This window comes from Amblyraja radiata, chromosome 4 (assembly GCF_010909765.2).
Source record: "Amblyraja radiata isolate CabotCenter1 chromosome 4, sAmbRad1.1.pri, whole genome shotgun sequence".
Taxonomy (NCBI): Eukaryota; Metazoa; Chordata; class Chondrichthyes; order Rajiformes; family Rajidae; genus Amblyraja; species Amblyraja radiata.
Window position 1 is genome coordinate 58,088,801 of NC_045959.1, and position 26,729 is coordinate 58,115,529.

At 46.1% G+C, this 26,729-nt stretch overlaps 1 protein-coding gene across 3 annotated transcripts in view; it reads left to right on the forward strand.

Annotated features, from left to right (window-relative positions):
* ankrd29 (ankyrin repeat domain 29) overlaps positions 1 to 25,330 on the forward strand; it is a 38,332-nt gene extending 13,002 nt beyond the window's left edge. For 2 of the 3 annotated variants that reach the window (XM_033019530.1, XM_033019529.1), the window contains exons 2-10: positions 1,560 to 1,670; positions 2,566 to 2,664; positions 5,212 to 5,310; positions 6,813 to 6,911; positions 15,119 to 15,217; positions 16,616 to 16,714; positions 18,905 to 19,000; positions 21,877 to 21,975; positions 25,059 to 25,330. In XM_033019530.1, coding sequence (XP_032875421.1) covers positions 1,566 to 1,670; positions 2,566 to 2,664; positions 5,212 to 5,310; positions 6,813 to 6,911; positions 15,119 to 15,217; positions 16,616 to 16,714; positions 18,905 to 19,000; positions 21,877 to 21,975; positions 25,059 to 25,139 — 876 coding nt within the window. In that variant the 5' untranslated portion in view covers positions 1,560 to 1,565 and the 3' untranslated portion in view covers positions 25,140 to 25,330. The remainder of the gene's footprint in view (positions 1 to 1,559; positions 1,671 to 2,565; positions 2,665 to 5,211; positions 5,311 to 6,812; positions 6,912 to 15,118; positions 15,218 to 16,615; positions 16,715 to 18,904; positions 19,001 to 21,876; positions 21,976 to 25,058) is intronic. The other variant, XM_033019531.1, reaches the window with a different exon arrangement.
* Positions 25,331 to 26,729: the final 1,399 nt, after the last annotated feature.

The window sequence follows — 26,729 nt, forward strand, 5'->3', positions numbered from 1 at the left end:
GTCATAGACAGTGAAGATGGTTATCAAGATTTTGATCAGTGGACTGAAGAATGGCAAGTGGAGTTTAATGCTGATAAGTGTGAGATGTTGCATTTTGGGAAGTTGAACCAAGGCAGGAAGTTCACTATGAATGGTAAGGCCCTGAGGAATGTTGTAGAGCAGAGGGGTCCAGGGGAACAAGTACACATTCCATGGAAGTGACGTCACATGTAGATAGAGTGGTGAAGAAGGCTTTTGGCATGCTAGCCTTCATCAGTCAGGGTGCCCAACCAAAGTCCTATAAAGCTGCAAATGACTTCCTGACTCTTATACTTAATGTCCCGACTGATGAAGGCAAGCATACCTCCCCCTCCCTCATTATCTCACACCTTTTGTCTTTTCATCTCTGGCCTTTGTCCAACCATTTGCCTATCAGATACCCCCTCCCCCTCATCTGTATCCACCTATTGCTCACAAGGCTTTGACTTGCCACTTCTCCTTTCACCCCCCTCCCCCACGACAATCAGTCTGAAGAAGGGTACCAACTCGAAAGTCACCTATTCATGTTCTCCAGAGATGCGACCTGTTGAGTTACTCCAGCACTTTGTGTCTTTCTTTGCAAACCATATCTGCAGTTCCTTGTCTATGGTGTTTGTTCTGTTGGGACGAATGTAAATTGATGGTTGATTATTGCTACATTTACGTCCAAGTCAGTTTCTATGTATCTCTAACAACAGAGGTCCCAGCACAGAAACCTGCGGAACTCCACTTGTCACAGACTTCCAGCTAAAATAACACCCTTCCACCATAACATTTCCTGGATAATCTTTACTTCCATTCTTAAACAAAGTAACATTATCTACTCATTATCTACTTATGGAGAGAAGGCAGGTACAGGATGCTGAGTTGGATGATCAGCCATGATCATATTGAATGGTGGTGCAGGCTCGAAGGGCCGAATGGCCTACTCCTGCACCTATTTTCTATGTTTACTCTCCAGTTCTCCAGGACCTTGCCTGTGGCTAGAGAAGAAACAAAGATCTTTGTCGTGGCCCCTGCAATCTCCTCCTTTGCCTCCCTCAATAACCTGGGGTAGATCCCATCGGGCCCTGGGGATTTATCCACCATAATGAACTTCAAGATTCCCAACGTCTCCTCCTCAATCTCAATCTATCCTTGCATATTAATATTCCCCACACTGATGTCACTGTCCTCCATGTCCTTCTGTGAATACAGATACAAAGTACTAATTTAGTACCTCGCCTTCATCTTTATCCTCGAACAGTCCCACCTTCAAGTTCCTAAGATGTTCTGCCATGGACACTAACCTCAGCAACTATGGACCATGTCTTTGATTGCACTACATACTTCAGCTTTGCACTATAATGGTCTGGTTACCTTGTGTTACTGATTACTTAGAATATTCTGCATTGTAAATCAGCTGATGGTAGATCAGACAGCTGGAAATTTGATTTGCAATGGCCTTGGTTCCAAGGTGATTCAAACCGTTTTAATTCACTATTAAATTTCGATGATGATGTACTTTGGTGTTGACACGAACCTTGTGTTTATTCTGACAGAGGGAGATGCCACTTGCAAATGCTGTGTTCTGGACCGCACGCAGAGGAAACGCTACCCTCTTGAGGATACTTCTAAACAGTGGTCGGATGGATGTAGACTGCAGAGACAGTGTATGGGTCCATTAATGCATGCAAGGGAAAAGTCTATCCCAGGAACCATCGTGGTGGGGTTACAACAGAGCCCTAGAGTCATGCAGCATGGGAACAAGCCATGCGGCCCAACTTGTCCTTGCCGACCAAGATGCCCGTTCAAAGCAGCTCCCATCTGCCAGCACCTGGCCCATGTTCCTCTGAGCCTTTCCTATCCATTTATCTGTCGAAATGTCTTTTAAACGTTGTTATACTACCTGCCTCAACTATTTTCTCTGGCAGCTCAATTCATATAATTACTATCCTTTGAGTGAAAAGGTTGCCCCTCGGGTTTAGTTTCCTCTCTCACCTTAAACCTCTACCCTCTGGTTCTTGATTCCCCTACACTGAGTATATGATTATCAACCTATCTATTCTCATGATTTTATACGCCTCTATAAGATCACCCCTCAGCCTCCTGCACTCCAAGGAATAAAGTCCTAGCCTGCCAAACTCTGTATATAACTCGGTCCCTCAAGTCCTAGCAACATCCTTATAAATCTTTTCTGCACTCTTTCCAGCTCAATGACATCCTTCCTGTAGCAAGGTGACTAACAATGAACACAGTCCTCCAGGTACGGTCTCACCAATGTCTTGTGCAACAGTAACATAACGTCCCAACATTTATACTCCATTCCCTAAATGATGAAGGCCAGGGCGGCCGAAAGCATTCTACACCACCCAATCCACCAGTGACGCTGCTCTCGGAGAACTATATACATGCAGCCCCAGATCCCTCTGTTATACAATCCAAACTAGGCCTTCAAACTAAAGACACCTTAATTGCCAGTGCTTTGTGCTGGCCCCATGGGTGGTTCTAGCCAGTATCTGGATTTGGTAGTGATCCTAATCATTGGAATAATTTCCATGTTGACAGGTTGGGACAACTGCTCTGATGGTGGCTTCACACTACAATCATATGGATTGTGTTCGGGAGCTGATCTTACAAGGAGCGGGCATTAACACCCAGAGAGAGGTAATGTGTAGTACGGCGGGGTGTACGTATCTCATCTGGGGAGCATGATGGGTAAAGTGGAGAGCATGTTTCCACAGCAACGGCCTTTTTACATTTTAGCATTGAAAGTTAGAACGATTGAGGTCTTCCAAATTTTTCAGGAGTTGTTTATTGGGTGGATGTAGAGAATATGTTTCCACATGTGGAAGTCGTAGATGTCAAAATAGTTACTGATAAATTCAGTGGGAGATTTAAGAGAAAGTTTTACTCAAAAATTATTGGGATGAAATTTGATCCAAGTGGTTGAGGTTTAGGAGAAAGTTGGATAAAAACAGGAAGGAAAAAAGAAAGAAAGAGACACAAGGAGCCACACACACTGGAGTCTTGAGCAACCAAAGTACTGGAGGAACTCGGTGGGTCAAGCAGCATCTGTGGCGGGAATGGACAGATGACATTTTCAATCGGGACTGTTCTTCAGATTTTTCTTCAGAATAAACAAACCCAGAAACAGCTCTTCTACCTTGTACTGGTCTGGCCACGGCACATGGGACAGGCCCTTCAGTGCACAATGTGAACAAGATGCCTCGTTAAACAAATCTACTTTCTCTGCACGTGATTCATATTCCTCCATTCCCTGCATATCCAAGTGCCTATCTAAACGCCACTTAAGCACCATTATCATATCTGTTTCCACCAGCAACCAGGCACCCACCACTCTCTCTGTAAAGAAACTTGCTTTGCACATCTCCTTTAAATTTCTCCCTTTCACCTTAAAGCTATGCCCTCTAGTCATGAACATTTCCATCCTGGGAAAAACATTTCTTACTGTCTGTCAGTCCTATCTGTGCCTCTATTAATGTTATATACATTTATCAGGTCTCTGCTCGGCCTCTCTCATTCCAGAGAAAACAATCCAAGTCTGTCCAACCTCTCCTTGCCTCTAATCCAGGTAGCATTCCGGTAAACCTCTTCTGCATCCTCATCAAAGCCTCAACATCCTTCCATTAATGGGTTGATCAGAGTACACAATACTCAAAATATGGCCTAACTAAAGTCATAGAGATGTATCATGACTTTCTGGCACGTATACTCAATGCCTCAACTGATGAAGGCAAGCATACAATACACCTTCTATCTGCTCGTCTGTTACATGCTTGAGGCTGAATATCACATTGGAGACATATTATGGGTTTTTTAGTATTGATATAATTTATGGAAACTTTACCACAGAAAACAGTTTATTGTGCCTGCATATATTTTGGGAACAATCAAGAGATGAATTTCCCAGGCATGCCGAAGCATGAGTGATGGTCCACACTGGAGAAGTCAGGATAATGTAGGTTGTATTAAAATGCAGGAAGCTAGGGAAAGTTGATCTGGAACTCTGATGTAATCCTCGCTGAAGAGCTGAAACCTGATCTTCGTCCAAAGTTCCTCTGATTGGCCTCCGGCAGAATCATTGACATTTAGTCATACAAATGGAAACAGGCCCTTCGGTCCATGTTGAGCAAGATGCACATCTACGCTGGTCCCATTTGTCTGCATTTGGCTCGTATCCCATAGGCTGAAGGCCCTGTTTCCGCACTGTATCTCTAAAGTACAAAGCCACTACTCTCTGAGTGAAAATGTTGTCCTTTAGTTCCTGTTAAATCTTTCCCCTCTCACTTTAAACCTATGCTTCTGGTACATGAAGGCCTGAAGAAAGGTCCCGTCACAAACATCGTCAGTCCACGCCATCCACAGATGTTGCCTGACCCGCTGAGTTCCTCTAGCACTTTGTGTTTCGCTCAAGAATCCAGCATCTGAAGTTCCTTGTGCCTCCCTTTAGTTCTAATTCACCTACCATGGGGGGGAAAAGGACACTGCATTCGCCCTATCTATAACCCCCACGGTTTTATGCACCTCTATATGATCAGCCCTCAGTTTCCTGCGCTCCAAGGAATAAAGCCCTAGCCTGCTCAATCTCCCTATAGCTCAGACCCTTGAGTCCTGTCAACATCCTAATAAATCTTCTCTGTGTTGTTTCCAGCAAAATGGCATCCTTCCTCTAGCAGGGTGACATGATCCTTTGATAGAGTTCTGGCAACTGATAAAACGAACCTCAGGAAATTCCCAGGACATGGTTGGATGCGAGGAAATGATCTGTCAGCAAAGGAGTGAGTTAACGTTTGCAGCAGGAAGAGTGGTGATCCACCCAGTACTAATTGACAGTGACAGTTGTGAGCTTGCTGTTGAGTTGCAGGGGTGGCACAGTGGTAGAGCTGCTGCCTTACAATGCCAGAGATTCTGGTTTGATCCTGACTACGGGTGCTGTCTGTACAGTGTTTGTACAATCGCCCTGTGACAGTGTAGGTTTTTTCCAGGTGCTCCAGTTTCCTCCCACACTCCAAAGACGTACAGGTTTATAGGTTAATTGGCTTCGGTAAAATTGTGGGTTGTCCCCAGTGTGTAGGATAGTGTTAGTGTACGGTGTGATTGCTGATCGGCGCAAACGGTGGGCTGAAGGGCCTGTTTCCGATCTGTACTCTAAAGTCTAAAGAGTGAATTAATTCCACTTTATCTTCCCAGTCAGGTTCTACTGCTCTTTACTTTGCTGCTCAACAAGGGAACGATGAGATTGTGAAATTCCTGTTGGAGTATGGGGCCTCCACAGAGCTATCAACCAAAGTAAGAGAGCCAACGTCCGTCCCCCCCCCCCCCCCCCCCCCCCCCCCCCCCCCCCCCCCCCCCCGAGCCCCAAAATTGGCAATGATATCATTGTGGTTAAATCTGTGGTGCTGCTCACTTTACAACTTAACCAGATGAGATATTCTGAAATAAATTCTGTACGCTGCAGAGTAACAGTGGCTCACCCACTAAAAATGTTGTCTCAGAGCTCCAGTGACCCAGGTTCAATCCTGACCCCGGGCGTTGTCCGTATAGAGTTTACATGTTTTACCTGTGACTATGTGGGTTTACCAAAGTTTTATAACGCTGCAATGTGACTTCCTGATTCTTATACTTAATGCCCCGTCTGATGAAGGCGTGAGTTAAGTGTGTTTTATTGTCATATGTCCCAAGGAGAACAATTAAATTCTCACTTGCAGCAGTTCAACAGAATATGTAAACACAACCACACCATACACTTTCTTTACCACTCTATTTATTTATGTTGCCACTTTCAAGGAGTTATGGACTTGGACCCTGAGATCCCTCTGCACATTAGTGTTGTTCAGGGTTAGGATTATACAGTAGTTTTGTGATTAACTGCATACTTTCCCGTTCCATTCGATGTCCCAAAATGCAACACCTCTTTCTCACTCGGATTAAATTCCATCCGTCATATATATCCCAAACAACAGTGGTCCCAGCACAGATCTCCATAAAACCCAGTTGAACCCTCTCTGGCTCAATCATGTCTTACCTATAGTATGGTGACCAGAACTGCACTCAATACTCCAGGTGTTGTCTCACCAACATCTTGTACAACTGGTAACATGATTTTCTAACGACTAATTTGTCCATTTTTTTTTTGTCATCTGCAAAAGTAGGCGAGGAACAGGTACAATGAAAATCTTGCTTGCAGCAGCACCACAGGCACAGGAAATGCATAAATAATAATAAAGTATTCATAAATTATATGTAAGTTACACATCAATTCAACAAGATAGTGAAAAGAAAAAGAATGCAAACAAAAAGCCATTAATGCAAACATATACGATTAGAAAAACGGTTCATGGTAGTTCAAGTGGTCGTCTATAGTGTTCCATTGCCGATGCAGGATTAGGGTTGTGCGGGTCAGTTTAAGTACCTGATAGTTGTAGAAAAGTAGCTGTTCCTGAACCTAGTGGTGTGGGACTTCAGGTTCTGTACCTCCTGCCCCACGGTAGCAGTGAGAAGAGGGCTTGGCCCGGATAGTGATAGATGGCGCCTTCTCGAGGCTGTGCCTTTGATGGAAGGGAGGGGTGTGCCTGTAATGGACTTGGCTGAGTCCACCACTCTCTGCTGCCTCTTGCATTCCCGTGTGTTGGAATTGCCGTACCAGGCCACGATGCAACCAAAGAGGATAATTTCTACGGTGCACCTGCAGAGGTTTGTAAGAGCATTCAGAGACCTGGTGAATCTCTTCAGGAGTTGAAGGGAAATTTGTGAAAAAAGTGAAATAAATCCTTTGCCTATTTCCTGTGCAGAATAGAGCCACTCCACTGTCGATCGCAAGTCAGTGCGGACACCTCAAAGTGGTGGAGACTTTGCTAAACAGGAGATGCAACGTTAACATCCAGCTGCAGGTAAGACCATCAGGGTAACAGGCGTGATCTTGTATGCTGCTTGAAGTCAGCACCTGAATCCTCAGCACACATAAACCTTGGTAGCACTTTGTTCAGTATAGACTCTGGATTATAGACTCTGATCTCCATATGGGTTATAGAATTGTTATAGCACAGAAAGAGGGCACTCAGCCCATTGAGCCTGCAGTCCCATCAGTCCCATCTCCTGAAACTATATGTTATTCTCTTTCCAATGCCTCTGACTTCCCCTTTGAAATCCCTTTGACAAGAGTATTTAATTACCCTATGTACTGGCAACAGACAACAAAATCATCGCTTGCTGCAACTAAACAGGCCCATCAGCTCAATAACACAACAAATAATGATATAATAATCAATCATAAAATAAATTCATAACTAGGTAACCATAATAGTGCAAAATCGAAGTCTGCAGGGAATCCAAAGACAGTCCATAATAGGTCATAGTTGCTGAGGTCGTGGTTTGGCGTTGTGCAGTGTTCAAGAAGCTGATGGTTGTTGGGAAGAAGCTGTTCTTGAACCTGGGGGTCATGGTTCTCAGGCAGTAAGTTCTAGAGTATCACCACTCTGGGTTAGCAAGCATTCAGGAGCCCCAAACAGTAACAGAAAATACTGGACAACAATTCAGCAGTTCAAGTAGCATTGGGGAGAGATAAACTGATTCAACGTTTCAACTCGTAGATCCTTCGTAGGGATCCTTATATCTTCAGCCTGAAACCCTCCCCACAGATGTTGTTTGGCCTGCTGAATATTTCCAGCAGGTTTTGTTTCTTTTTAATCACACCTCCCCACATGTTTACCCAAATCTGTGCCCTTGCTCATTTATTCTCTCTACCCTGTCTAAACACATTCTGATTTTTTCCATCTCTTTTAAATCACTCTCAATATACATTGTTCCCAAGACAACAAACACTAGAGACACAAGGATCTACAGGTGTTGGTTTACAAAAAAGACCGCAAAGAGCAAGAGTAAATCAGTGGGTCAGCATCTCAGAAGGACATGGATAGGTGACATTTTGGGTCGGAACCCTTTTTCAGTCTGGTGATGATTCGTGTGGGGACCATTCAGAACCATAGTAGCCTGTTGGTATCCCAGTATCAAATAGATTACAAAGATACTGGAGGTGGTAGAAAAGGACTTTGCAAAGATTTTGTCAGAATTGAGAGTGTACAACTGGTTCAGAAGTCTCCACAGTGTGTGACTGTATCCTCCTGGAAGTGGAATTGAAATTGATGATTGCCAACCAAACGGTGGTCCTTTGAGTGAAGAAAATGTTAGAGAGGGGAGGGACAGAGAAGCTGATTCTTGCTGTGATAAGGACCAAGCATAAAACACTCACCAATAGATTCAGTAAATCCCTGGGAAAACTCTTTGCCCAAGGAGTGGTGAGGAAATGGATGCCGCGGATAGAGCAGGAGGGCGAGGGGTGATCTTATAGACATGTACAAGATCATGAGAGGAATAGATAGGGGTAAATACACAGAATCTTTTACTCAGAGTAAGAGAATCGAGAACCAGAGGACATACAGTAGGTTTAAGGTGAGGAGGGTGGGGAAAGATTTAATAGGAAACTGAGAGGTAACTTTTTTACACAAAGGTGGCGGGTGTATGGAATGACCTGCCGGAGGAGGTAGTTGAGGCAGGTACTATCACAATGTTTTAAAAACATTTAGACAGGTACATGGATAGGATAGGTTTAGAGGAATATGGGCCGAACTCGGCAGGTGGGACTATTGTAGATGGGACATATTGATCGGTGTGGGAAAGTTGGGCTGAAGGGTCTGTTTCCATGAGTCTATGACTCTGTAACTCTTATGACTCAGTCCATTAAGCGTGCTGCATGGTTCAGAAATCCATGGCTAGCCTTTTTACCTCAACACAACTTTTCAGCTCTATTCTATATCTCTTTACTCCCTTAATCACTGAAATATTCTCCTCCACATGGGTCAACATCTGCGGGGGGTTTTCCTGCCAGTCTCCTGTGAGTACAACTGGAAAAGCCATCAAAAGCCCAGAGAAGCAAGTGTGAGGGATGTTTAAGAGGCCATTCTGAAGACTGTCACATTCACCAAACCTGCACAGGGGGTGTAGAATTTTCCCACTCTGTGCTTGATCTCGGAAGCACTTCTGAGTTTGCAGCAACCCTGAAAACTAACTGACCAGAAAATTGGACACCAGCAAATTCTCAGGACTAACAAAACTTGCATTTAAATAGCACCTGTCACAACTCCAAAATGCCTCATTAGACTGGGAGATCTTTAGAAGTACAATCAGAGTCATAGTGCAGGAAATGTTATAGCCACCTACCCTCATCAGACGAGAATCTATTTTAGTTCGACCAATATTCATCAGATTGCCGTGGAGAACTGTTCTGGGCTTCCTTGGCTCACTGAAGGAAGTTGGTTCTGCCTTCCAAATCTGGGAACTCCAAGCCCACATTGTAGCATCGGCCTGGATTACAGGAGTCAAGAATGTTTCTTTGTCATATGCACTGGTTATGAATGGGAACAGTGACATTTTTATTCAGACACATAAGGAGCAACAACAGTGCCCTCCATAATGTTTGGGACAAAGACCCATCATTTATTTATTTGCCTCTGTACTCCACAATTTGAGATTTGTAATAGAAAAAAAATCACATGTGGTTAAAGTGCACATTGTCAGATTTTAATAAAGGCCATTTTTATACATTTTGGTTTCACTATGTAGAAATTACAGCAGTGTTTATACATAGTTCCCCATTTCATGGCACCATAATGTTTGGGACACAGCAATGTCATGTAAATGAAAGTAGTCATGTTTAGTATTTTGTTGCATATCCTTTGCATGCAATGATTGCTTGAAGTCTGCGATTCATGTTCATCACCAGTTGCTGGGTGTCTTCTCTGGTGATGCTCTGCCAGGCCTGTATTGCAGCCATCTTTAGCTTATGCTTGTTTTGGGGGCTAGTCCCCTTCAGTTTTCTCTTCAGCATATAAAAGGCATGCTCAGTTGGGTTCAGATCGGGTGATTGACTTGGCCACTCAAGAATTGACAATTTTTTGGCTTTGAAAAACTCCTTTGTTGCTTTAGCAGTATGTTTGGGATCATTGTCTTGCTGTAGAATGAACCGCCAGGCAATGAGTTTTGAGGCATATGTTTGAACTTGGTAACTCGAATTTCACTGTACCTTTTGTCAAGTGACAATAAATGCAAACTTGAACTTGAGCAGATAGAATGTATCTATACACTTAAGAATTCATTATGCTACTACCATCAGCAGTTGTATCATCAATGAAGATAAGTGAGCCAGTACCTTCAGCAGCCATACATGGCCCAGGCCATAACATCCCCACCACCGTGTTTCACAGATGAGCTGGTATGCTTTGGATCTTGAGCAGTTCCTTCTCTCCTCCATACTTTGCTCTTCCCATCACTCTGATACAAGTTAATCTTGGTCTCATCTGTCCACAATACTTTTTTTCCAGAACTGTGGTTGCTCTTTTAAGTACTTCTTGGTAAACTGTAACCCGGCCATCCTATTTTTGCGGCTAACCAGTGGTTTGCATCTTGCAGTGTAGCCTCTGTATTTCTGTTCATGAAGTCTTCTGCGGACAGTGGTCATTGATAAATCCATATCTGACTCCTGAAGAGCGTTTCTGATCTGTCAGACAGATGTTTGGGGATTGTTCTTTATTATAGAGAGAATCCCTCTGTCATCAGCTGTGGAGGTCTTCCTTGGCCTGCCAGTCCCTTTACGATTAGTAAGCTCAGCAGTGCTCTCTTTCTTCTGAATGATGTTCCAAACAGTTAATTTTGTAAGCCTCAGGTTTGGCTGATGTCTCTAACAGTTTTATTCCTGTTTCTCTGTCTCATAATGGCTTTGACTTTCATTGGCACAACTTTGGTCCTCATGTTGATAAACAGCAGTAAAAGTTTCCAAAGGTGATGGAATGACTGGATGGAAGACTAGGTGCTGAGAGCTCTCTTATACCTGCATTAAGGACGCATTTAAACACATCTGAGCAATGACAAACACCTGTGAAGCCATGTGTCCCAAACAAGTTCAAGTTCACATTTATTTGTCACATGCCCCATAAGGTGCAGTGAAATGAATTTACCATGCAGTGTTACAATTTAAAAAAAGGACATAATATACAACATAATTCAACACAGACATCCACCACAGCATTCTTCACTGCGGTAGAAGGCAATACAGTTCAGACAGTCCTCCCTTGTTCACCCGTGGTCGGCATCCTGACCCTCCGTAGTCGCCGCTAAGGACGGCCTGATATTCAGGCCCTCTGGTTTGGCAGGTTGGAACGCCGACGTCGGGACAAATCAAGCACATCCCGCGGCCCGGAGCTCCCAAATCGGACACCTCCTTACCGGAAACCGCGGCTTCCGGGTGTTGTAGGCCGCAGGTCGGCGGTCGGAGCTCTTCTCCGGCGACCCCCGGCATGGGATCAACCGCTCCACGATGGAAGATCTGCTCCACGCTTGCCGCCAGAAGCTCCACAGACCGAGGCTCCAAGATGTTGTAGGCTGCATGCCAGTGGGCGGAATGCTTCTCCAGCGACCTCCGGCAAGGAGGTCCACGATGTCAAAGTCCCCGCGGCAACGCCAATGAAGCTCTGGGCCCGACTCCGGGAAAGGCCACACCAAACCAGCGGTAAGGCCGCGTGGAGGGTGGGGACGAAGAAGTGACAAGGACGAAAGTCGCCTCTCCGTCGAGGTAGGTGCCTGAAAACGGTTTCCCCCTATTCCCTCCCACCACCCCCCCACACAAGTCATACAGAGAAACACTAAAACAGGGGTCGGCAACCTTGTTCTGCATAGGGGTCAGGACGCATGTCTGTGAGCGGATGGCGGGCCACATCTATCACGTGTACACATGGATCCTGCCCCCATCCCGCCCCGGGTGGCAGGCATCAAATCATGTGTTCACATAGATCCCGCCCCTTCGAGGACGCCACCCGCAGCACTGGCCCCTAGTTATGGGCTCTCACGATCATGGTGTACCTACGTACCATTGCCTTGGCTTTGTCCTGAAGGCGGTGGTTCAAATACTCACAATCCCGACAGAGAAGCCCAGACACAGAAGGTGCGGCCGTGCCGGCGGCTTTGCGCAGGATGCGGTATAGCCAGAACTCGCCGTTCATCGGCTCCGCCATTGCGGCCGCCAGCACAGGCCTCCTTGCGTCACTTCGCCTGGGTGCCGCGGCCTCCGTCCCAGGACGTACCGGAGATGAAGGAAGTCTGTGGGCCGGACGATTACCGAAAAAAAAATGCACCTGCGGGCCGGATGATTTCGGGTTACGGGCCGCATTCGGCCCGGGGGCCGTAGGTTGCCGACCCCTGCACTAAAACATACTTTGGACATACTAAAAAAAACAAAAAAAGTAGAAACAACGAACCCACTGCAGGCGAGGCAGCCGACTCGCAGTGCCACCGGAACTAAACAGTGTGGTGCCCTGAAATGGGGGACTATGTATAAACACAGGTGTAATTTCTACATGGTGAAACCAAAATGTGTATAAATACCTTTTAATAAAATCTGACAATGTGCACTTTAACCACATGTGATTTTTTTTCTATTACAAATCTCAAATTGTGGAGTACAGAGGCAAATAAATGGATGATGGGTCTTTGTTCCAAACATTATGGCAGACACTGTACATGTAAAATAAAGTATCAGTTATAAGTAAACCAGACCATGATAGTCCAAAAATAATAGTAGATCCAAAAACAAACCTAATAGTTCAAAGTTCGGTAGGGCTGAGGTGCTTAAAGCTGGGTTGTCGTCAGTGTTGTGCAAGGTTGTTCAAGAACCTGGTGGTTGCTAGGAAGAAGCTGTTCTTGAATCTGGTGGTCACAGTTCTTGGGCTCCTATACATTCTTCCCAATGGTAGCAGAGGCATGATAGTGCCCAAGGTGGTGTGGGCCTTTGATGATATTGGTTGCCTTTTTGAGTAAGCATCACTTCCTGTAGATCTCAGATGGTGAGGAGGTCAGTACCTGCGATGTACTGAGCAGTGTTCGTCACTTTGTGCATTCTCCTTCCAGTGAAGGATAAAGAAAGAGCAGGAGTTCAGAGTGGTACAGCTGGTAGAGCTACTGCCTCACAGCTCAAGACTTGGGTTCAACCCTGACATAGAAACATAGAAAATAGGTGCAGGAGTAGACCATTCGGCCCTTCGAGCCTGCACCACCATTCAATATGATCATGGCTGATCATCCAACTCAGTATCCTGTACCTGCCTTCTCTCCATACCCCCTGATCCCTTTAGCCACAAGGGCCACATCTAACTCCCTCTTAAATATAGCCAAAGAACTGGCCTCAACCACTTTCTGTGGCAGAGAATTCCACAGATTCACCTCTCTGTGTGTGACCTTGGGTGCTGTCTATTTGGAGTTTGCACATTCTCCCTGTGACCGCATGGGTTTCCCCTGGGTGCTCCGGATTCCTCCCACATCCCAAAGATGTGTGAGTTGGTAAGTTAACTTGCCTGCTGTAAATTGCCTCTGGTGTGCAGGTGAGTGGTATAATCTGGGAAGTTGACGGGAAAGTTGGGAGAATCAGCTATGTGCATTTCTGGTCACGTTACTGTACGCAAGACTTGATTAAGCTGGAGAGGGTACAGAAAAGATTGACAAGGATGTTGACAGTAATGGATGGCTTGAGGCTGGATAGGCTGGGACTGGAACAAAGGAGGCTGCGGGGTGACTTTATAGAGATTTACAAAATCACAAGAGGCAGAGATAAGATGAATGGACACCGTCTTTTCCCCAGGGTAGAATAGTCTAAAACTAGAGAGCATAGGTTTATAGTAGAGAGGAAAGATTAAAGAGGATGTGTGGCAACTTCTTAACTCAGGGATTGGTGGGTATTTGAATGAGCTGCCAAAAGAAGTGAGAGGCATGTGCAATTACAATTTTTGAAAGATGGTTGGACAAGTACATGGATAGGAAAGATTTGGAGGGATGTGCGCCAAACGCAAGCAAATAGGATTAGCTTAGGTAGACAACTTGGTTGGCATGGACATCACACATCGGCCAGAGGGCCCGATTCCATGTTGTATAAGTCTAAGACTCGATCTACCAAAGACTCCTTAGCCACTCAACTCCTTGGGCCTGCCCTCCCATCCAGTGTAATGGTGGTGTTATTCAAAGCCACAATGTTCAGAGAATACACATGCACTGGTTATTAAAGAGTCTTTCCTACATCTAAAAGACAATTCCAAGTACAGTTGACTCCGTTGCTCTCTCAGTAATCAATAGCAGGATTCTGCATTAGCCTCATTATAGCCAGGAGGAAACCAAACATTGTTAAGTACGTGAAAATATTTAATGTTGCACTTAAATAAGAGGTTAGATCTACAGTATATTATTGATTGGTTAAAATGGGCAGAGAATTAGTAATTATCTGAATGAATGTTTTATGTTACAGATTACTAACGTCCCATATATAGAGAACTATTTTCTCATATTCATGATTAAAAACAGTAAAATTATGATAAGTCAAGAGTGCAATTGTCATATGTACCAGAAATGGAACAATGAAAATGGCGGAATAATAAAAATCGTGGAATCTTGGGGGAAAAAAGAGCTGGAGGCTCCACACCCAGCGCAGTGCAGGCCAGGTCATTTGATCGATTTAAAGGGGAGATTGAAAGGTCGAGGAATTGAAGGCAATGGGGAATTAGCCCAAACCAGGATTTGAAGCCAGCATAGTTCAACCATGATCATATTGAACGGTGGGACAGGCTTGAGGGGCCGAGTGGCCTGCTATTTTCTTGGGTAATCAGAAATTTAATTTAACAGGTGAGATTCTACTTTTACTTAACACTGGTATATTTTGTTAAGGAATGGGGAGTCATGTTACATATTTTCTCTTAACATCAGCTAATGGATCAGCTGACTTATTTACGTCAGTTTTTTTGTGGCACAGTGGCGCAGTAGTTGCTGCCTTACAGCGCCGGAGACCCGGGTTCGATCATGACTACGGGTGCTGTCTGTATGGAGTTTGTATGTTCTCCCTGTGTGCGTTGGTTTTCTCCAGGTGCTTCGGTTTCCTCCCACACTCCAAAGATGTAAAGGTTTGTAGGTTAATTGGTGGTCGTTGGTCGGTGTGGACCTGGTAGCCCGAAGGGCCTGTTTCTGCGCTGTATCTCTAAAGTCTAAAGACTGACAGTGTTCTTTGTTTCAGGACGGAGCATCATCGCTCTTTCTGGCCGCACAAGGCGGGCACCTTAAAGTGGTTCAACAGCTCCTGTCAGCGGACGCAAAGATTGACCAACCAAGACAGGTATGGGTTTTGTGGGTCTCTCTGAGAAAGGTGCCCATTAAGTAATTCCATCAGCAGGCGACCTGGTCTTCTGTTGGATTGTTACTCTGTGAAAGGCAAAGAGATTGACCGGAGTTCCACATGTCCAGAGGGTCCTTTGCTCTTCTTGCCCATGTACTGCCCAGGGTCCAGATACAAGCACACTTGAGCAGCTGCCGAATGACATTACAAGATTTGGACGATGGCAGGAAATCATTCAGGGCCGCAAGGAGGGTAGAGGCTGAGGGGTGACCTTACTGAGGTGCACATGATCATGAGAGGCATGGATAAAGTAAACGCTCATAGTCTTTTTGCCAGGATAGAGGATTCTACAACTGGAGGGCATAGGTTTACAATTAAATATTTAAGAAAATCAACTATTTCACTTTATCTGGAATGAGCAATTAGAGGAAGCTAAAGATACAGACACAATTACATCTTTTAAAAGACATTTGGACAGATTTATCGATAAGAAGGTTTTAGGGGGCTATGGCCCAAATGCTGGCAAATCTAACCAGCCCAGCATGCCAACTCAGGATGATAGCTCAGGACTGCTCTCTAGTTGTTGTTAGGATAGTTCAGTTGCCTAATAACAGCTGGGAAGGAACTGTTCCCGAATCTGGAGGTATGTGCTTTCACACTTCTGTACCATTTGCCTGATGGGAGAGGCGATAAGAAAGAGTGACCGGATGAGACTGGTCCTTGATAATGCTGGTGTCCTATCCCTCCTCTCTGCCGGCTTTCAACCCCCTCCCCCATCCTCCCACAATCAGTCTGAAAAGGGTCCCAACCTTAAACGTCATCTATCCATGATCTCTGGAGATGTTGCCTGCCCCACTGAGTTACTCCAGCAATTTGTCCTTTTTTTGGTAAACCAGCATCTGCAGTTCCTGGTTTCAATTCTCCCTTGTACCCTCTCGCTTTCCTTTCCCATTTCATTAGTGTCAAGCCAATGTTTAATTTAGCCCCACGATCTGGCCCTCCTCCTTAGAGCACTCCAAGCATCTACTGCTTGCTTGGAAACCTCCTTTTGCTTGCCTTTACTTCAATACATTTGTAGCATTTATTGACTGGCTTTGGGCTGGAGGTGGTGGTGGGCTGTGTTCTTGAAGCACTGCAGTCCTTCTAGTGAAGGTGGTCCAGCTTTGCTGTTGAGAAGGGAGTTCTAGGGTTTAGACCTGGTGATGATGAAGGCCTGGTGATTTATTTCCATGTTGTCGTGGTGTGTGACTGAGAGGGGTAGGTGATCGTGCTCCCTTTTCCTCCGTGGTCGGAGAGGTCACGTTCGGCTGGTGCTGTCAGAGTAACCTGGGCGAGAGTAATGGCCTCGGTCCTTCTTGAGGTTTGCTGTTCTAATACTTTCCTTTTTGTTTTGCTCAGGATCTAACCACACCATTGTGGATAGCGGCACAAATGGGATACATTGATATCGTTAAGCTGCTGCTCCAACATGGAGCGAGTTCAGATACTTCTCGCAAGGTCAGACCTCACTTTGTAAAAGGAAATAGTATCAGCACTTGGTAAAGACACAATGATCCAGGAATACAGTAGTGCAGGCAAACATGTACTTGTGACGTGGTGTCACACTCAGTGCAATGCGAACGCCACATTACACCGTGATTAATCAGAATAATTGCACTCATTTTGAAGACAGACCTGCAGATGGTGGAATCTTGAGCAATACATAAAGTGCTGGAGAAACTCAGTGGGTCAGGCAGCATCTACAAAGGGAATGGACAGATGAGGTTTCAGGTCAGGACCCTTCTTCAGACTTCCCACCACAGGCAGTCTGAAGAAGGGTCACAACCCAAAACTTTGCCTGTCTATTCCCTCCACAGATGCTGCCTGACCCGCTGAATTCCTCCAGCACTTTGTTTATTTTGCACTTGTTTTAGCTTTTGTGGGCAGTAACAGGAATTTCTCCTGGGAGTCTAAGCCGTCTGCCTTGGCTGTTAGTTGTGTTCGGACCATTAACAGATATGGCGACATTTTAACAAAAATATCGCAAGCTTCTCAATAATGAAGAAGAATATTTAAAATTAAAAGAGAAAATGGAGACCAGACAGTATGTGTGGGAGAGAGAAACAGAGTAAATGTTTCAGATTGAAGATCCTTCTTCAGAAGTCAAAGATCTTCTGATCAATAGACAATAGGTGCAGGAGTAGGCCATTCGGCCCTTCGAGCCAGCACCGCCATTCAATGTGATCATGGCTGATCATCCCCAATCAGTACTCCGTTCCTGCCCTCTCCCCATATCCCCTAACTCCGCTATCTTTAAGAGCCCTATCTAGCTCTCGAAAGTATCCAGAGAACCGGCCTCCACCGCCCTCCGAGGCAGAGAATTCCACAGACTCACAACTCTCTGTGTGAAAAAGTGTTTCCTCATCTCTGTTCTAAATGGCTTGTCTCCTATTCTTCCCCAGTGTTATGGGGGGGGGGGGGGGGGGGGGGGTTGTAGTCACAGGGTCATACAGTGTATAAATTGGCCCTTCATCCCAACTTGCCCACAACGACCAACATGTTCCATCCACACTAATGCCGCCTGCCTGTTTATGGCCTATATCTCTCTAAAGGGCCTGTCTCACTGCGGCGACCTAATTTGCGAGTTTAGAAGAGTTTGCTCTCGACTCAAACTGGCAGCATGGTCGACACGTGGTCCTAGGAGGTCACTGGAACTATCCTTCATGCTCGAGGGAAGCTGAAAAACTTTCCGCGAGAAAAAATTGGACAGCATGGTTCTTTTGAACTCGTAGTGCAGTGGAGTGGGGTCGCTAGGCAGTCGAGGCAGCCGTAGGCAATCTCCTTTGCTGACCGGGCATTTTAATTGGCTCATTGGAGTTTTCAGAACCAAGGAAAACCGACCGGTAATGTTAAATGCCCGCTAAACTTTATTACAAGTTGTCTGGCTTCTTAAAAGTGTATCCACCCCTTCTTCCCTCCCCTTCTCTCCCCCTCTCTCTAAAGGACTTACCATACACTGTGCAGCCGTCTTTTACCTTCCTGTTCATCGCAGGTGTGAATTTCAGACAGCGCTCCCCCGCTTTCCCTGGCCCCCGCCTTTGCGATGTTAGTGTGTGTGTGTGTGTGTGTTGACGGTCGATCCAGCTCGTGGTTTCATTGCTGGCGGTCGATCCAGCTCAAGGTTTTTCAGGCGAGTACCCTCGAGCTTGAAGGTCGAAGACAGTTACTGAAAAGTCACGTTAGTGGGACAGGCCCTTAACCCCGTCCTGGGATTTTTGGGATTTAAACCCAGGTGGCATTGAAGGATAAAGATTATATATACAAGCCCGATGGTGTGATACTTGCAGGGGATCCTGCAAGTGGAAATGTCTTCGCTGATTTTGGAAGGTGCTGTCGGAGTAACTAGGACAACTAACTGCAGTACATTTGCAGTGCTGTGCAGCCACTGGAAGCTGGCAACCTCACAGTTAAAATGTTGCAGGGCAGCTGAGCCCAGATTCTTCAAATCAATCCTCAACAATCCAGCAAAAACAGAACCGGATATCAACAGCGCTTAGAACCCCAGAGGCTTAGTCTCAGGATATTTATTTTAAAGAAATGTAGCAACTTGGTGTATGTTCAATTACAGTGCATGGAAGTTTCTGATAGAAAAATATATTTGTGTTATCAAATTAAAATTCCTTGCTAATAATTATTATTTTCCCCAAGGACGGCTCTACACCTTTATTCAAAGCTGCATACAAAGGGTTTACAGAAGTTGTCCGGGAGTTACTGATGTTTTCTCCCTCACTGGGAATTCTAAAGGTAAAACTCAATTGCTTTTTAATCAGTATGGATTTAAGAAACAATCTGGTACTTAAAAATATACGCCTTTAGTTATCACTATCATTTAGCTTTCGTTAAATCCAAATGTTCTTTCAGTCCAACTCTTTTCTAAGACCAAGTCCTTTAACTGGTTTAGTGTCACGTATGAAAAACTAGAAAGAGTGCAGAAAAGATTTCCAAGGATGTTGCCTAGACTCGAGGGCCTGCGCTATAGGAAGAGGTTGGCAGGCCAGGACTATATTCCTTGGAGCACAGGAGGCAGAAGGGTGATATTATAGACGTGTATAAAATCACGAGGGGAATAGATAGGGTGGATATCCAGAGTATTTTACCCAGGGTAGGATAAATCAGAAGGCATAGGTTTCAGGTGAGAGGAGAAATATTTAATAGGAACCCGAGGGACATGTTTTTAACATAAAGGGTGGTGGGTGTATGAAACAAGCAGCCAGAGGAGGTAGTTGAGGCATATTCTAGGGGGGAGAGGGGTAGAGAGGGGGTGTAGAGATGGAGGGGGGGGGGGGGTAGAGAGGGGGTGTAGAGAGGGAGGGGTGGAGAGGGGTAGAGAGGGGGTTAGGGTGGGAGGGGGGTAGAGAGGGAGGGGGAAGGAGGGTAGAGAGAAAGGGAGGGGGGTAGAGAGAGAGGGAGGGGGTAGAGGGAGAGTGAGGGGGATAGAGAGAGAGAGAGAGGGAAGGGGGAGATACCCTACCCCATCTCCCTCCTCCTCACTTCCCTCATCCTCCTCCTCTCACTCCCATTCCCTGCCCCAGGGCCTATCGAGGTCGTAGAGCAGCGCCAGGGCCTGGACAGCTTGAGAGGCCATTGTGATTGGTGCACTGTGACAGGCAGCCAGCTTGAGAGGCCATTGTGATTGGTGCACTGTGACAGGCAGCCAGCTTGAGAGCCCATTGTGATTGGTGCACTGTGACAGGCAGCCAGCTTGAGAGCCCATTGTGATTGGTGCACTGTGACAGGCAGCCAGCTTGAGAGCCCATTGTGATTGGTGCACTGTGACAGGCAGCCAGCTTGAGAGGCCATTGTGATTGGTGCACTGTGACAGGCAGCCAGCTTGAGAGCCCATTGTGATTGGTGCACTGTGACAGGCAGCCAGCTTGAGAGCCCATTGTGATTGGTGCACTGTGACAAGCAGCCAGCTTGAGAGGCCATTGTTACATTTGGCAACGGTCATTGTGGCAGTTGGAAGCCACAATGGAAACTTGAATTTTGAATAACTTCTGAACTATAAGTCGGAATGCGGCGGGAAGATGTTTATCGGTTTGACGGGGAAATGTGGGTAGAATATGTGAAAATGGGAAGGCTGTGGTGTAGCGTTTGGAAGAAGATAGGAAAAAGCAGAGCAGAGTGACACATTGCCGGCACAAACAAAGAGTTTTAGTAATTTAGATGGACCTAACGGGACTAGCTTCTATAGGGCATCTTGGTTGTCATGGACGATTTGGGCCAAATGGCCTGTTTCTGTGCTGTATGATTCTATTCCCTGTTCCAAATGGTGAACTGAACAGTTCTCTCTGGAGTACTTTACCAGAGTAACTGTCCATGCATTGCATTGATATCTCTGTACAGAGTAAATTCACTTTTTTTTTTTTCCTTTCTTGTGATGTGGATGTTGTTGCTAGCCCATCATTTAGAAACATAGAAAATAGGTGCAGGAGGAGGCCATTCGGCCCTTCAAGCCAGCACCGCCATTCATTGGTCATGGCTGATCGTCCCCTATCAATAACCCATGCCTGCCTTCGCCCCATATCCCTTGACTCCACTATCCCCTAGAGCTCTATCTAACTCTCTCTTAAATCCACCCAGTGACTTGGCCTCCACTGCGCTCTGTGGCAGGGAATTCCATAAATTCACAACTCTCTGGGTGAAAAAGTTTTTTCTCACCTCAGTCTTAAATGACCTCCCCTTTATTCTAAGACTGTGGCCCCTGGTTCTGAACTCGCCCAACATTGGGAAAATCTTTCCTGCATCTAGCTTGTCCAGTCCTTTTATAATTTTATATGTTTCTATAAGGACCCTCTCATCCTTCTAAACTCGTGAATACAAGCCTAGTTGGTTTTGTACTTTGACGATACTATCATGGGTATACAGGAAGTAGAGCAAGGGACTGAGCACACAACCCTGAGGAGCATCAGTTATCAAGGTGGAGGAATTTTTAAGACCAATGCTAGCTGGCTGAGGTCTGCTGGTCAGGAAGTCCAGAAGCAGGTTGCAATGAAAGCCCCAAGGTAGAAATCCAGAGATTTATGGAATGGCTGATTCGATATTATGGTAATGACATCCCTTAGACCTATTGTTCCTATTGCCGAAAGGATCAATTATAAAATAATCGGTTTCGGATAGCGTGGCTGTAAAAGTGCTGAAATTCACCTTAAAAACATCTTCCCATTATTTCACTTCGTTATTTTGATTATTTGGTCACTGATAACTTTGGTAACTTTTAAATTATGTTTTATTTCATTTTATTCATTTTTCAAGGTAATTTTCTCCGATTTCTAGATTTGCTTCCCATGCGTCTCCGCAGAATGGAAAGTTTTTGATTGAACGTCTTCGCTTTGAACCAGTGGAAATGAATTTAACCCCATCTTCAAAGGGTGGACTATTAGAATGCACACAGAGAGGGTCTCTGAGATTGTGGAGGATTGACTGGTGCCCTGGGGATTTCCGTGGAGATTTCCTTTACATGGATAGGAAAGGTTTAGAGGGATATGATCCAAACATGGGCAAATGGGAGTGGCTCAAATAGAACATCTTGGTCGGCATGGACGAGTTGGGCTGAAGGGTCAGTTTCTGTGTTGTATGACTCTTAGAAACAATGAATCGTTTCTTGTTTGCACAAGCAGAATGGAATGACGGCTCTCCACGCTGCGGTGTTAGGAGGGAGTGCAAGAACAGTGACTCTTCTCATTGAATCTGGAGCAGATCCAAGTCTAAGGAACACGGTGAGAGACTGCCCCTTGCCCTCTTTCTCGGAAGTTGCAAAGACCAGGGATGAGATAGACACAAAGTGCTGGGGTAACTCAGTGGGTCAGGCAGCTTGTCTGGAGAAAATGGATAAGTTGTGGCGTCACCTGCTGGTCAGACCACTTACTGTCGAACCCTTGTCAGTAGTTATGAGGACTGTCATGTGACATCATGGGTTAAGGGGAGTGTCTTGCTACATGATCAGATCTTACCTATAGATCAATAGTCAACATGTAGCTGAGCTCGAGTCAACACCCTCGCTCAGCAGCAGCAATGACTCTTATTTTAGAGAGTCCCAATCGCACAATGTATAGTAAACTCATCTTGCTAATAAAGTAACTGTTTGATCACAAAGTTTGGACTCGCTACATTGGCGACCAAGTTGATCCAAATTGGGGTTTTGGATTTCTCCCGACGCACGCAACCTGATGTCTACAGGCAACAGCCCAACCCTGCTGAACGACGCTGCCGCCAACCCGGCTCTACCGTAATGTATGCCGCCTCAACGTGCTCCTGTGACCGGTCTCGGCATTCGCAGACCACCTGGGTCGATGGACACGATCCGGGCCTTGTTTGACGGCCGCCAATCCCTCCTGCATGGCCCGCCTGGAGACGATCACCAGGAGCTGCGAGTATATCAGCCCTCCCACCCCAGCAGGCCCGCCCGCCGCTGCTCAAGGCCTAGCCTCCCGATCGAGCGGGCCTACCTGAGGCGGCTGCCCAATGACGTCCTTCTGCTCCTCGTCGGTGCGGATTTTGACAATCCCCGGCCGTTGGCTGCCCGTCCGGTTGAGATGTGGCCGGGCAGAAGCGGGGTGGAGCCTTAGTTGGTCGTGAGTCGGCCGTCCCGCGATGGATCCCTTGGCCGCTAGTCTCCGCCAAGTACGCGGCGGCGCAGCCGGTCTCGAGAGCCACCAGCGACGGTATATGGTGTTCCTACCTGCAGCGGTGGGGCGAGGCCCATCGATGCTGGCCGCTCCGCACGCATCCAGGAATCGCTTCGGTTGGCCGCCAGTAAAGGCCACCTCGTTCAGCTGCCAAAATGGCCGCTGTGGCCTACTGCCATATGGCCGCCGCGGTCGACTGCCAAAATGGCCGCCACGGCCGGTCGGAAGCGATGTTTCTACTTCCGGGTGCGAAGGTCAACATCAAAGATCCTGTAGCAAGCAAGATAGTGCACTCCTGCTAAAACCAATGGGCTGACGTGTAGACTTTTCGTCGGCCATTTCAGTAAACGCGACCCGACCCAACTTTGTAAATCCCTCTCGCATGTAATCTGCGTTGCGGGGGAACAGTTTGTGTTGTGTGATATAGTGTTAGACCCATTATTCATAATTCTGTTAATTCATAATTCTGCTATTTTTTGTTAATGATTAATATGCCAATAAATTATAATTCTGGTTTCTTTTTTAATGTTTTTTTTAATTTTATTTATTTTAAGTTTTTTTAATTTCCTTTTAAATGGCTTATGTGCTGTGTTTGAGTTGATGTTTGTGTTAAACTTGCACTAGGATCTTTGGATCTTTGCTTTTGGACCTTTGCTTTATGATCTTTGTTTGGATAGGAGTGCTGAAACGGAAGCCAGTTACGGAAATGGGGCGGATGATTACCCATGAATCTGCCCATGACCCTACTACGTCTTTTTCGTCGAGTGGGCTATCTTACTTGCTATAGGATCTTTGGTCAACATTTTGCCCCGTTGGTGGGAGCCGACGCTGGACCTGCTCTGACCACTGTCAACAGCGCTACCTTCCGGCCGGATGGTGTCCCTGCAGTCTGACTGCCGTCAACAGTGCCACTTCAGGTCGGATAGTGTCACTGCAACCTCCAGTTTTCCACCTTCCAGCGCAGCTTCTCATCGGACATTGGATTCCTGAGCCATCCTGCACCATAGACATTGGACAATTCGGACCATTGAACTTTTAGTTTCCTACCACTTTGGACTTTTTTATGTTTGCTCACTGTAGTTTGGTTTTTTTCTTTTTACTTTTTACACTGTAATGACCTCGCCGGTTTATCTATTAGTTTATTCTTATTTCTTTGTTGTGCTGTCTTTCATTTGCATTGTTGCCAACGTCTCCCAGCCGTTGCTGGGTGCCTTATTTCTCGGGACACGATCCCCTGCTGGTCGATGTGATGCAACTGTCTCGTCCGTCCTGCGTTTTTTTTGCATTGTTCGCCTGGCCCCCACGGTCCACGTCCGACCAGGCCCACACAGTGCGCAGACTGCGCCCGCGGGTCCCATGTTCCAGACTCATGGCCGGGGGCCCACGGCCCGTTGCAGAAGCCACCCTTGGCTTGTGCACCTTCCGGTAGAAGATGAGCGCGCCCTATCCCTTTTCGCCTGTGGGTTTACGAGTTTTGGCTGCCACGTTTCGTCGACCTACTCGTTTTCTTTCCTCTGGTTCTGGGGGGGTCCTGTGGCGTCACCTGGTGGCCAGACCACTTATTGTCGAACCTCCGTCAGTAGTTACGAGGACTGTCATGTGACATCATGGGTTAAGAGGAGTGTCCTGCTACATCAGCAGATCTTACCTTGAGATCATTAGTAAACATGTAGCTGAGCATGAGTCAACATCCTCGCTCAGCAGCAGCAATGACTCTTATGTTAGAGAGTCCAAACGCACATTTATATTATCTTGCTAATAAAGTAACCTTTTGATCATGAAGTTTGGACTCGCTACAAGGTGATGTTTCAGTCTGAAGAAGGATCCTGTCCCAAAACGTCTCCTATCCTTTCTCTTCAGGGATCCTGCCTGACCCCTTGAGTTACTCCAGCTCTTTTTTCTATCTCTGGAGGACATGGATAGGTGATGTTTCAGGTTGGGAAGAAGTTCTCAACTCAAAACAGCACCTATCCATGTCCTCTGATGCCTGACCCGACAAGTTACTCCAACTTTTTTTATGTTTTTCTAAATCTATCTATGGTATAAACCAGCATCTCCAGTTTTTTGTTTCTCTATCTATTTGTGTTGCCACTTTAAGGGAACTATGGGCTTGGATCCCATCAGTGCTGTTAAGAGCCTTGCCATTAACTGTATGATTTTTCGTTATCATTCAGGAAAAAGAGTTACCGTCAGATCTCACGAGGAATGACCGGTTGGTCAAGTGTCTTCAGTCAAGACGAGGTGCAGAAAGTTGATGATGTGAAAAAGATGTCTGACAAACCTTTCAGAGCACAGTGAGAACTGCAATTCTTTGCTTTTGGCTGGGGAGAGATGTGACGAGTGATTATAAAGATGTCATTAATAAAATTAACAAGCCATATTTGGGGTTATCATGCATCTGTTGTTTGTATTAATTTTAATTAAAAATAATTTAATGTCATTTTAATATCACTGGAACGTTTTGATTCATTAAAAGATGAAGGCAAAGATATTCCATTTACGGGTGATGACAGAATCACCAGAACAGAGAATGTATTTATGCTTTGAAATATTTCTGCTTACCATAAAGTTAATGAATAATTAGATAGATAGATAGATAGATATATTTTATTGTCATTTGAACCCCAAGGGGTCCAAACGAAACTTTGTTTCTGCAGTCATACACACAAAAAATAACCAAGACACAACACAATCTACAATTTACACAAACATCCATCACAGCGCATCTCCTCCTCGCTGTGATGGAAGGCAAAAAACTTATCTCTCCCCTGCACTTCCCATTCCCCTCCCGATGTCAGAGTCAAAGTCAAAGTCCCCGGTGGGCGATGGCAATTGTCCCGCGGCCATTTATGCCGCGCCGGGTGATGCAAGGCCACGCACCGGGTCTTGGTGTTGGAGCCCCGGGCGGGCGCTGGCAAAGTCCCGCAGCCATTCCAAGCCGCGCGGGGCGGTGATGTAAGGCCCCGCTCCAGGAACTCTTCAGCCCCGCAACTCGGGCGGGTGAAGTCGCCGTTGGGGAAGCCCCGAAAAGCGATCTCCCAGCAGTGACCCGCGGGCTCCCGGTGTTCCTGTCTGCCAGACCTGCGGTAAGCCTCCGAATCCCCGGGGTCGGGTCGCAGCAGCACGCCACCACCGCTCCTCCTGCTCCCAACTCGGCCAGCTCCATGTTGGTGAGTAGGTCCGCCGGCTCCGCGACTGGAGCCCCAGGACGTTCCTGCTGGAGACCGCTCCACGGTGCTAGGCCCCAACGACAACGGAGACCCGACAGTGAAAAGGTCGGGTTCTCTGTGCAGGGGATAGATTTTTTAAAGTTTCCCCCACCTCCTGCCCCCCACACACATACACAAAAAAAATTAATAAAAACTACATTCAAACGAGACAGAAAATAACAAAATTACAGACGGACTGCAGAGGCCGCTGCAACGTGAGTCGCGCCGCCAACCAACCATTACAGTGCTAAAGAATAATTTTGGTGCTGGCTGGTTTAACGTTTTGGATAAAAGATATGAAGAGAAATGTTTTGAGCTGGTAGTCTGTAATTCACTGCCTGTAGGGCAGTGAAGGCAGCCAGTTAGGTCGTCAGCAGGGAATTGGATGACACTAGACGGAATAACTGCAGGTCGACAGGAAACGAGCAGGGCACTGAGACTGACGGGATTGCTGTACAGGGGGGTGGCATGGACTCAACAGACCTCGCCTGTGCAGTTACAAATCTAAGATCTACTTGTTGATCTAAGATATTCTCAGCACAATTCATCAAAATTATGTTGAGGTGGGAACAATGTACCGCACCAAACAATTATGTTGCACTGTTGTTTAATTAAACTTTAATTGAACTGTTACTG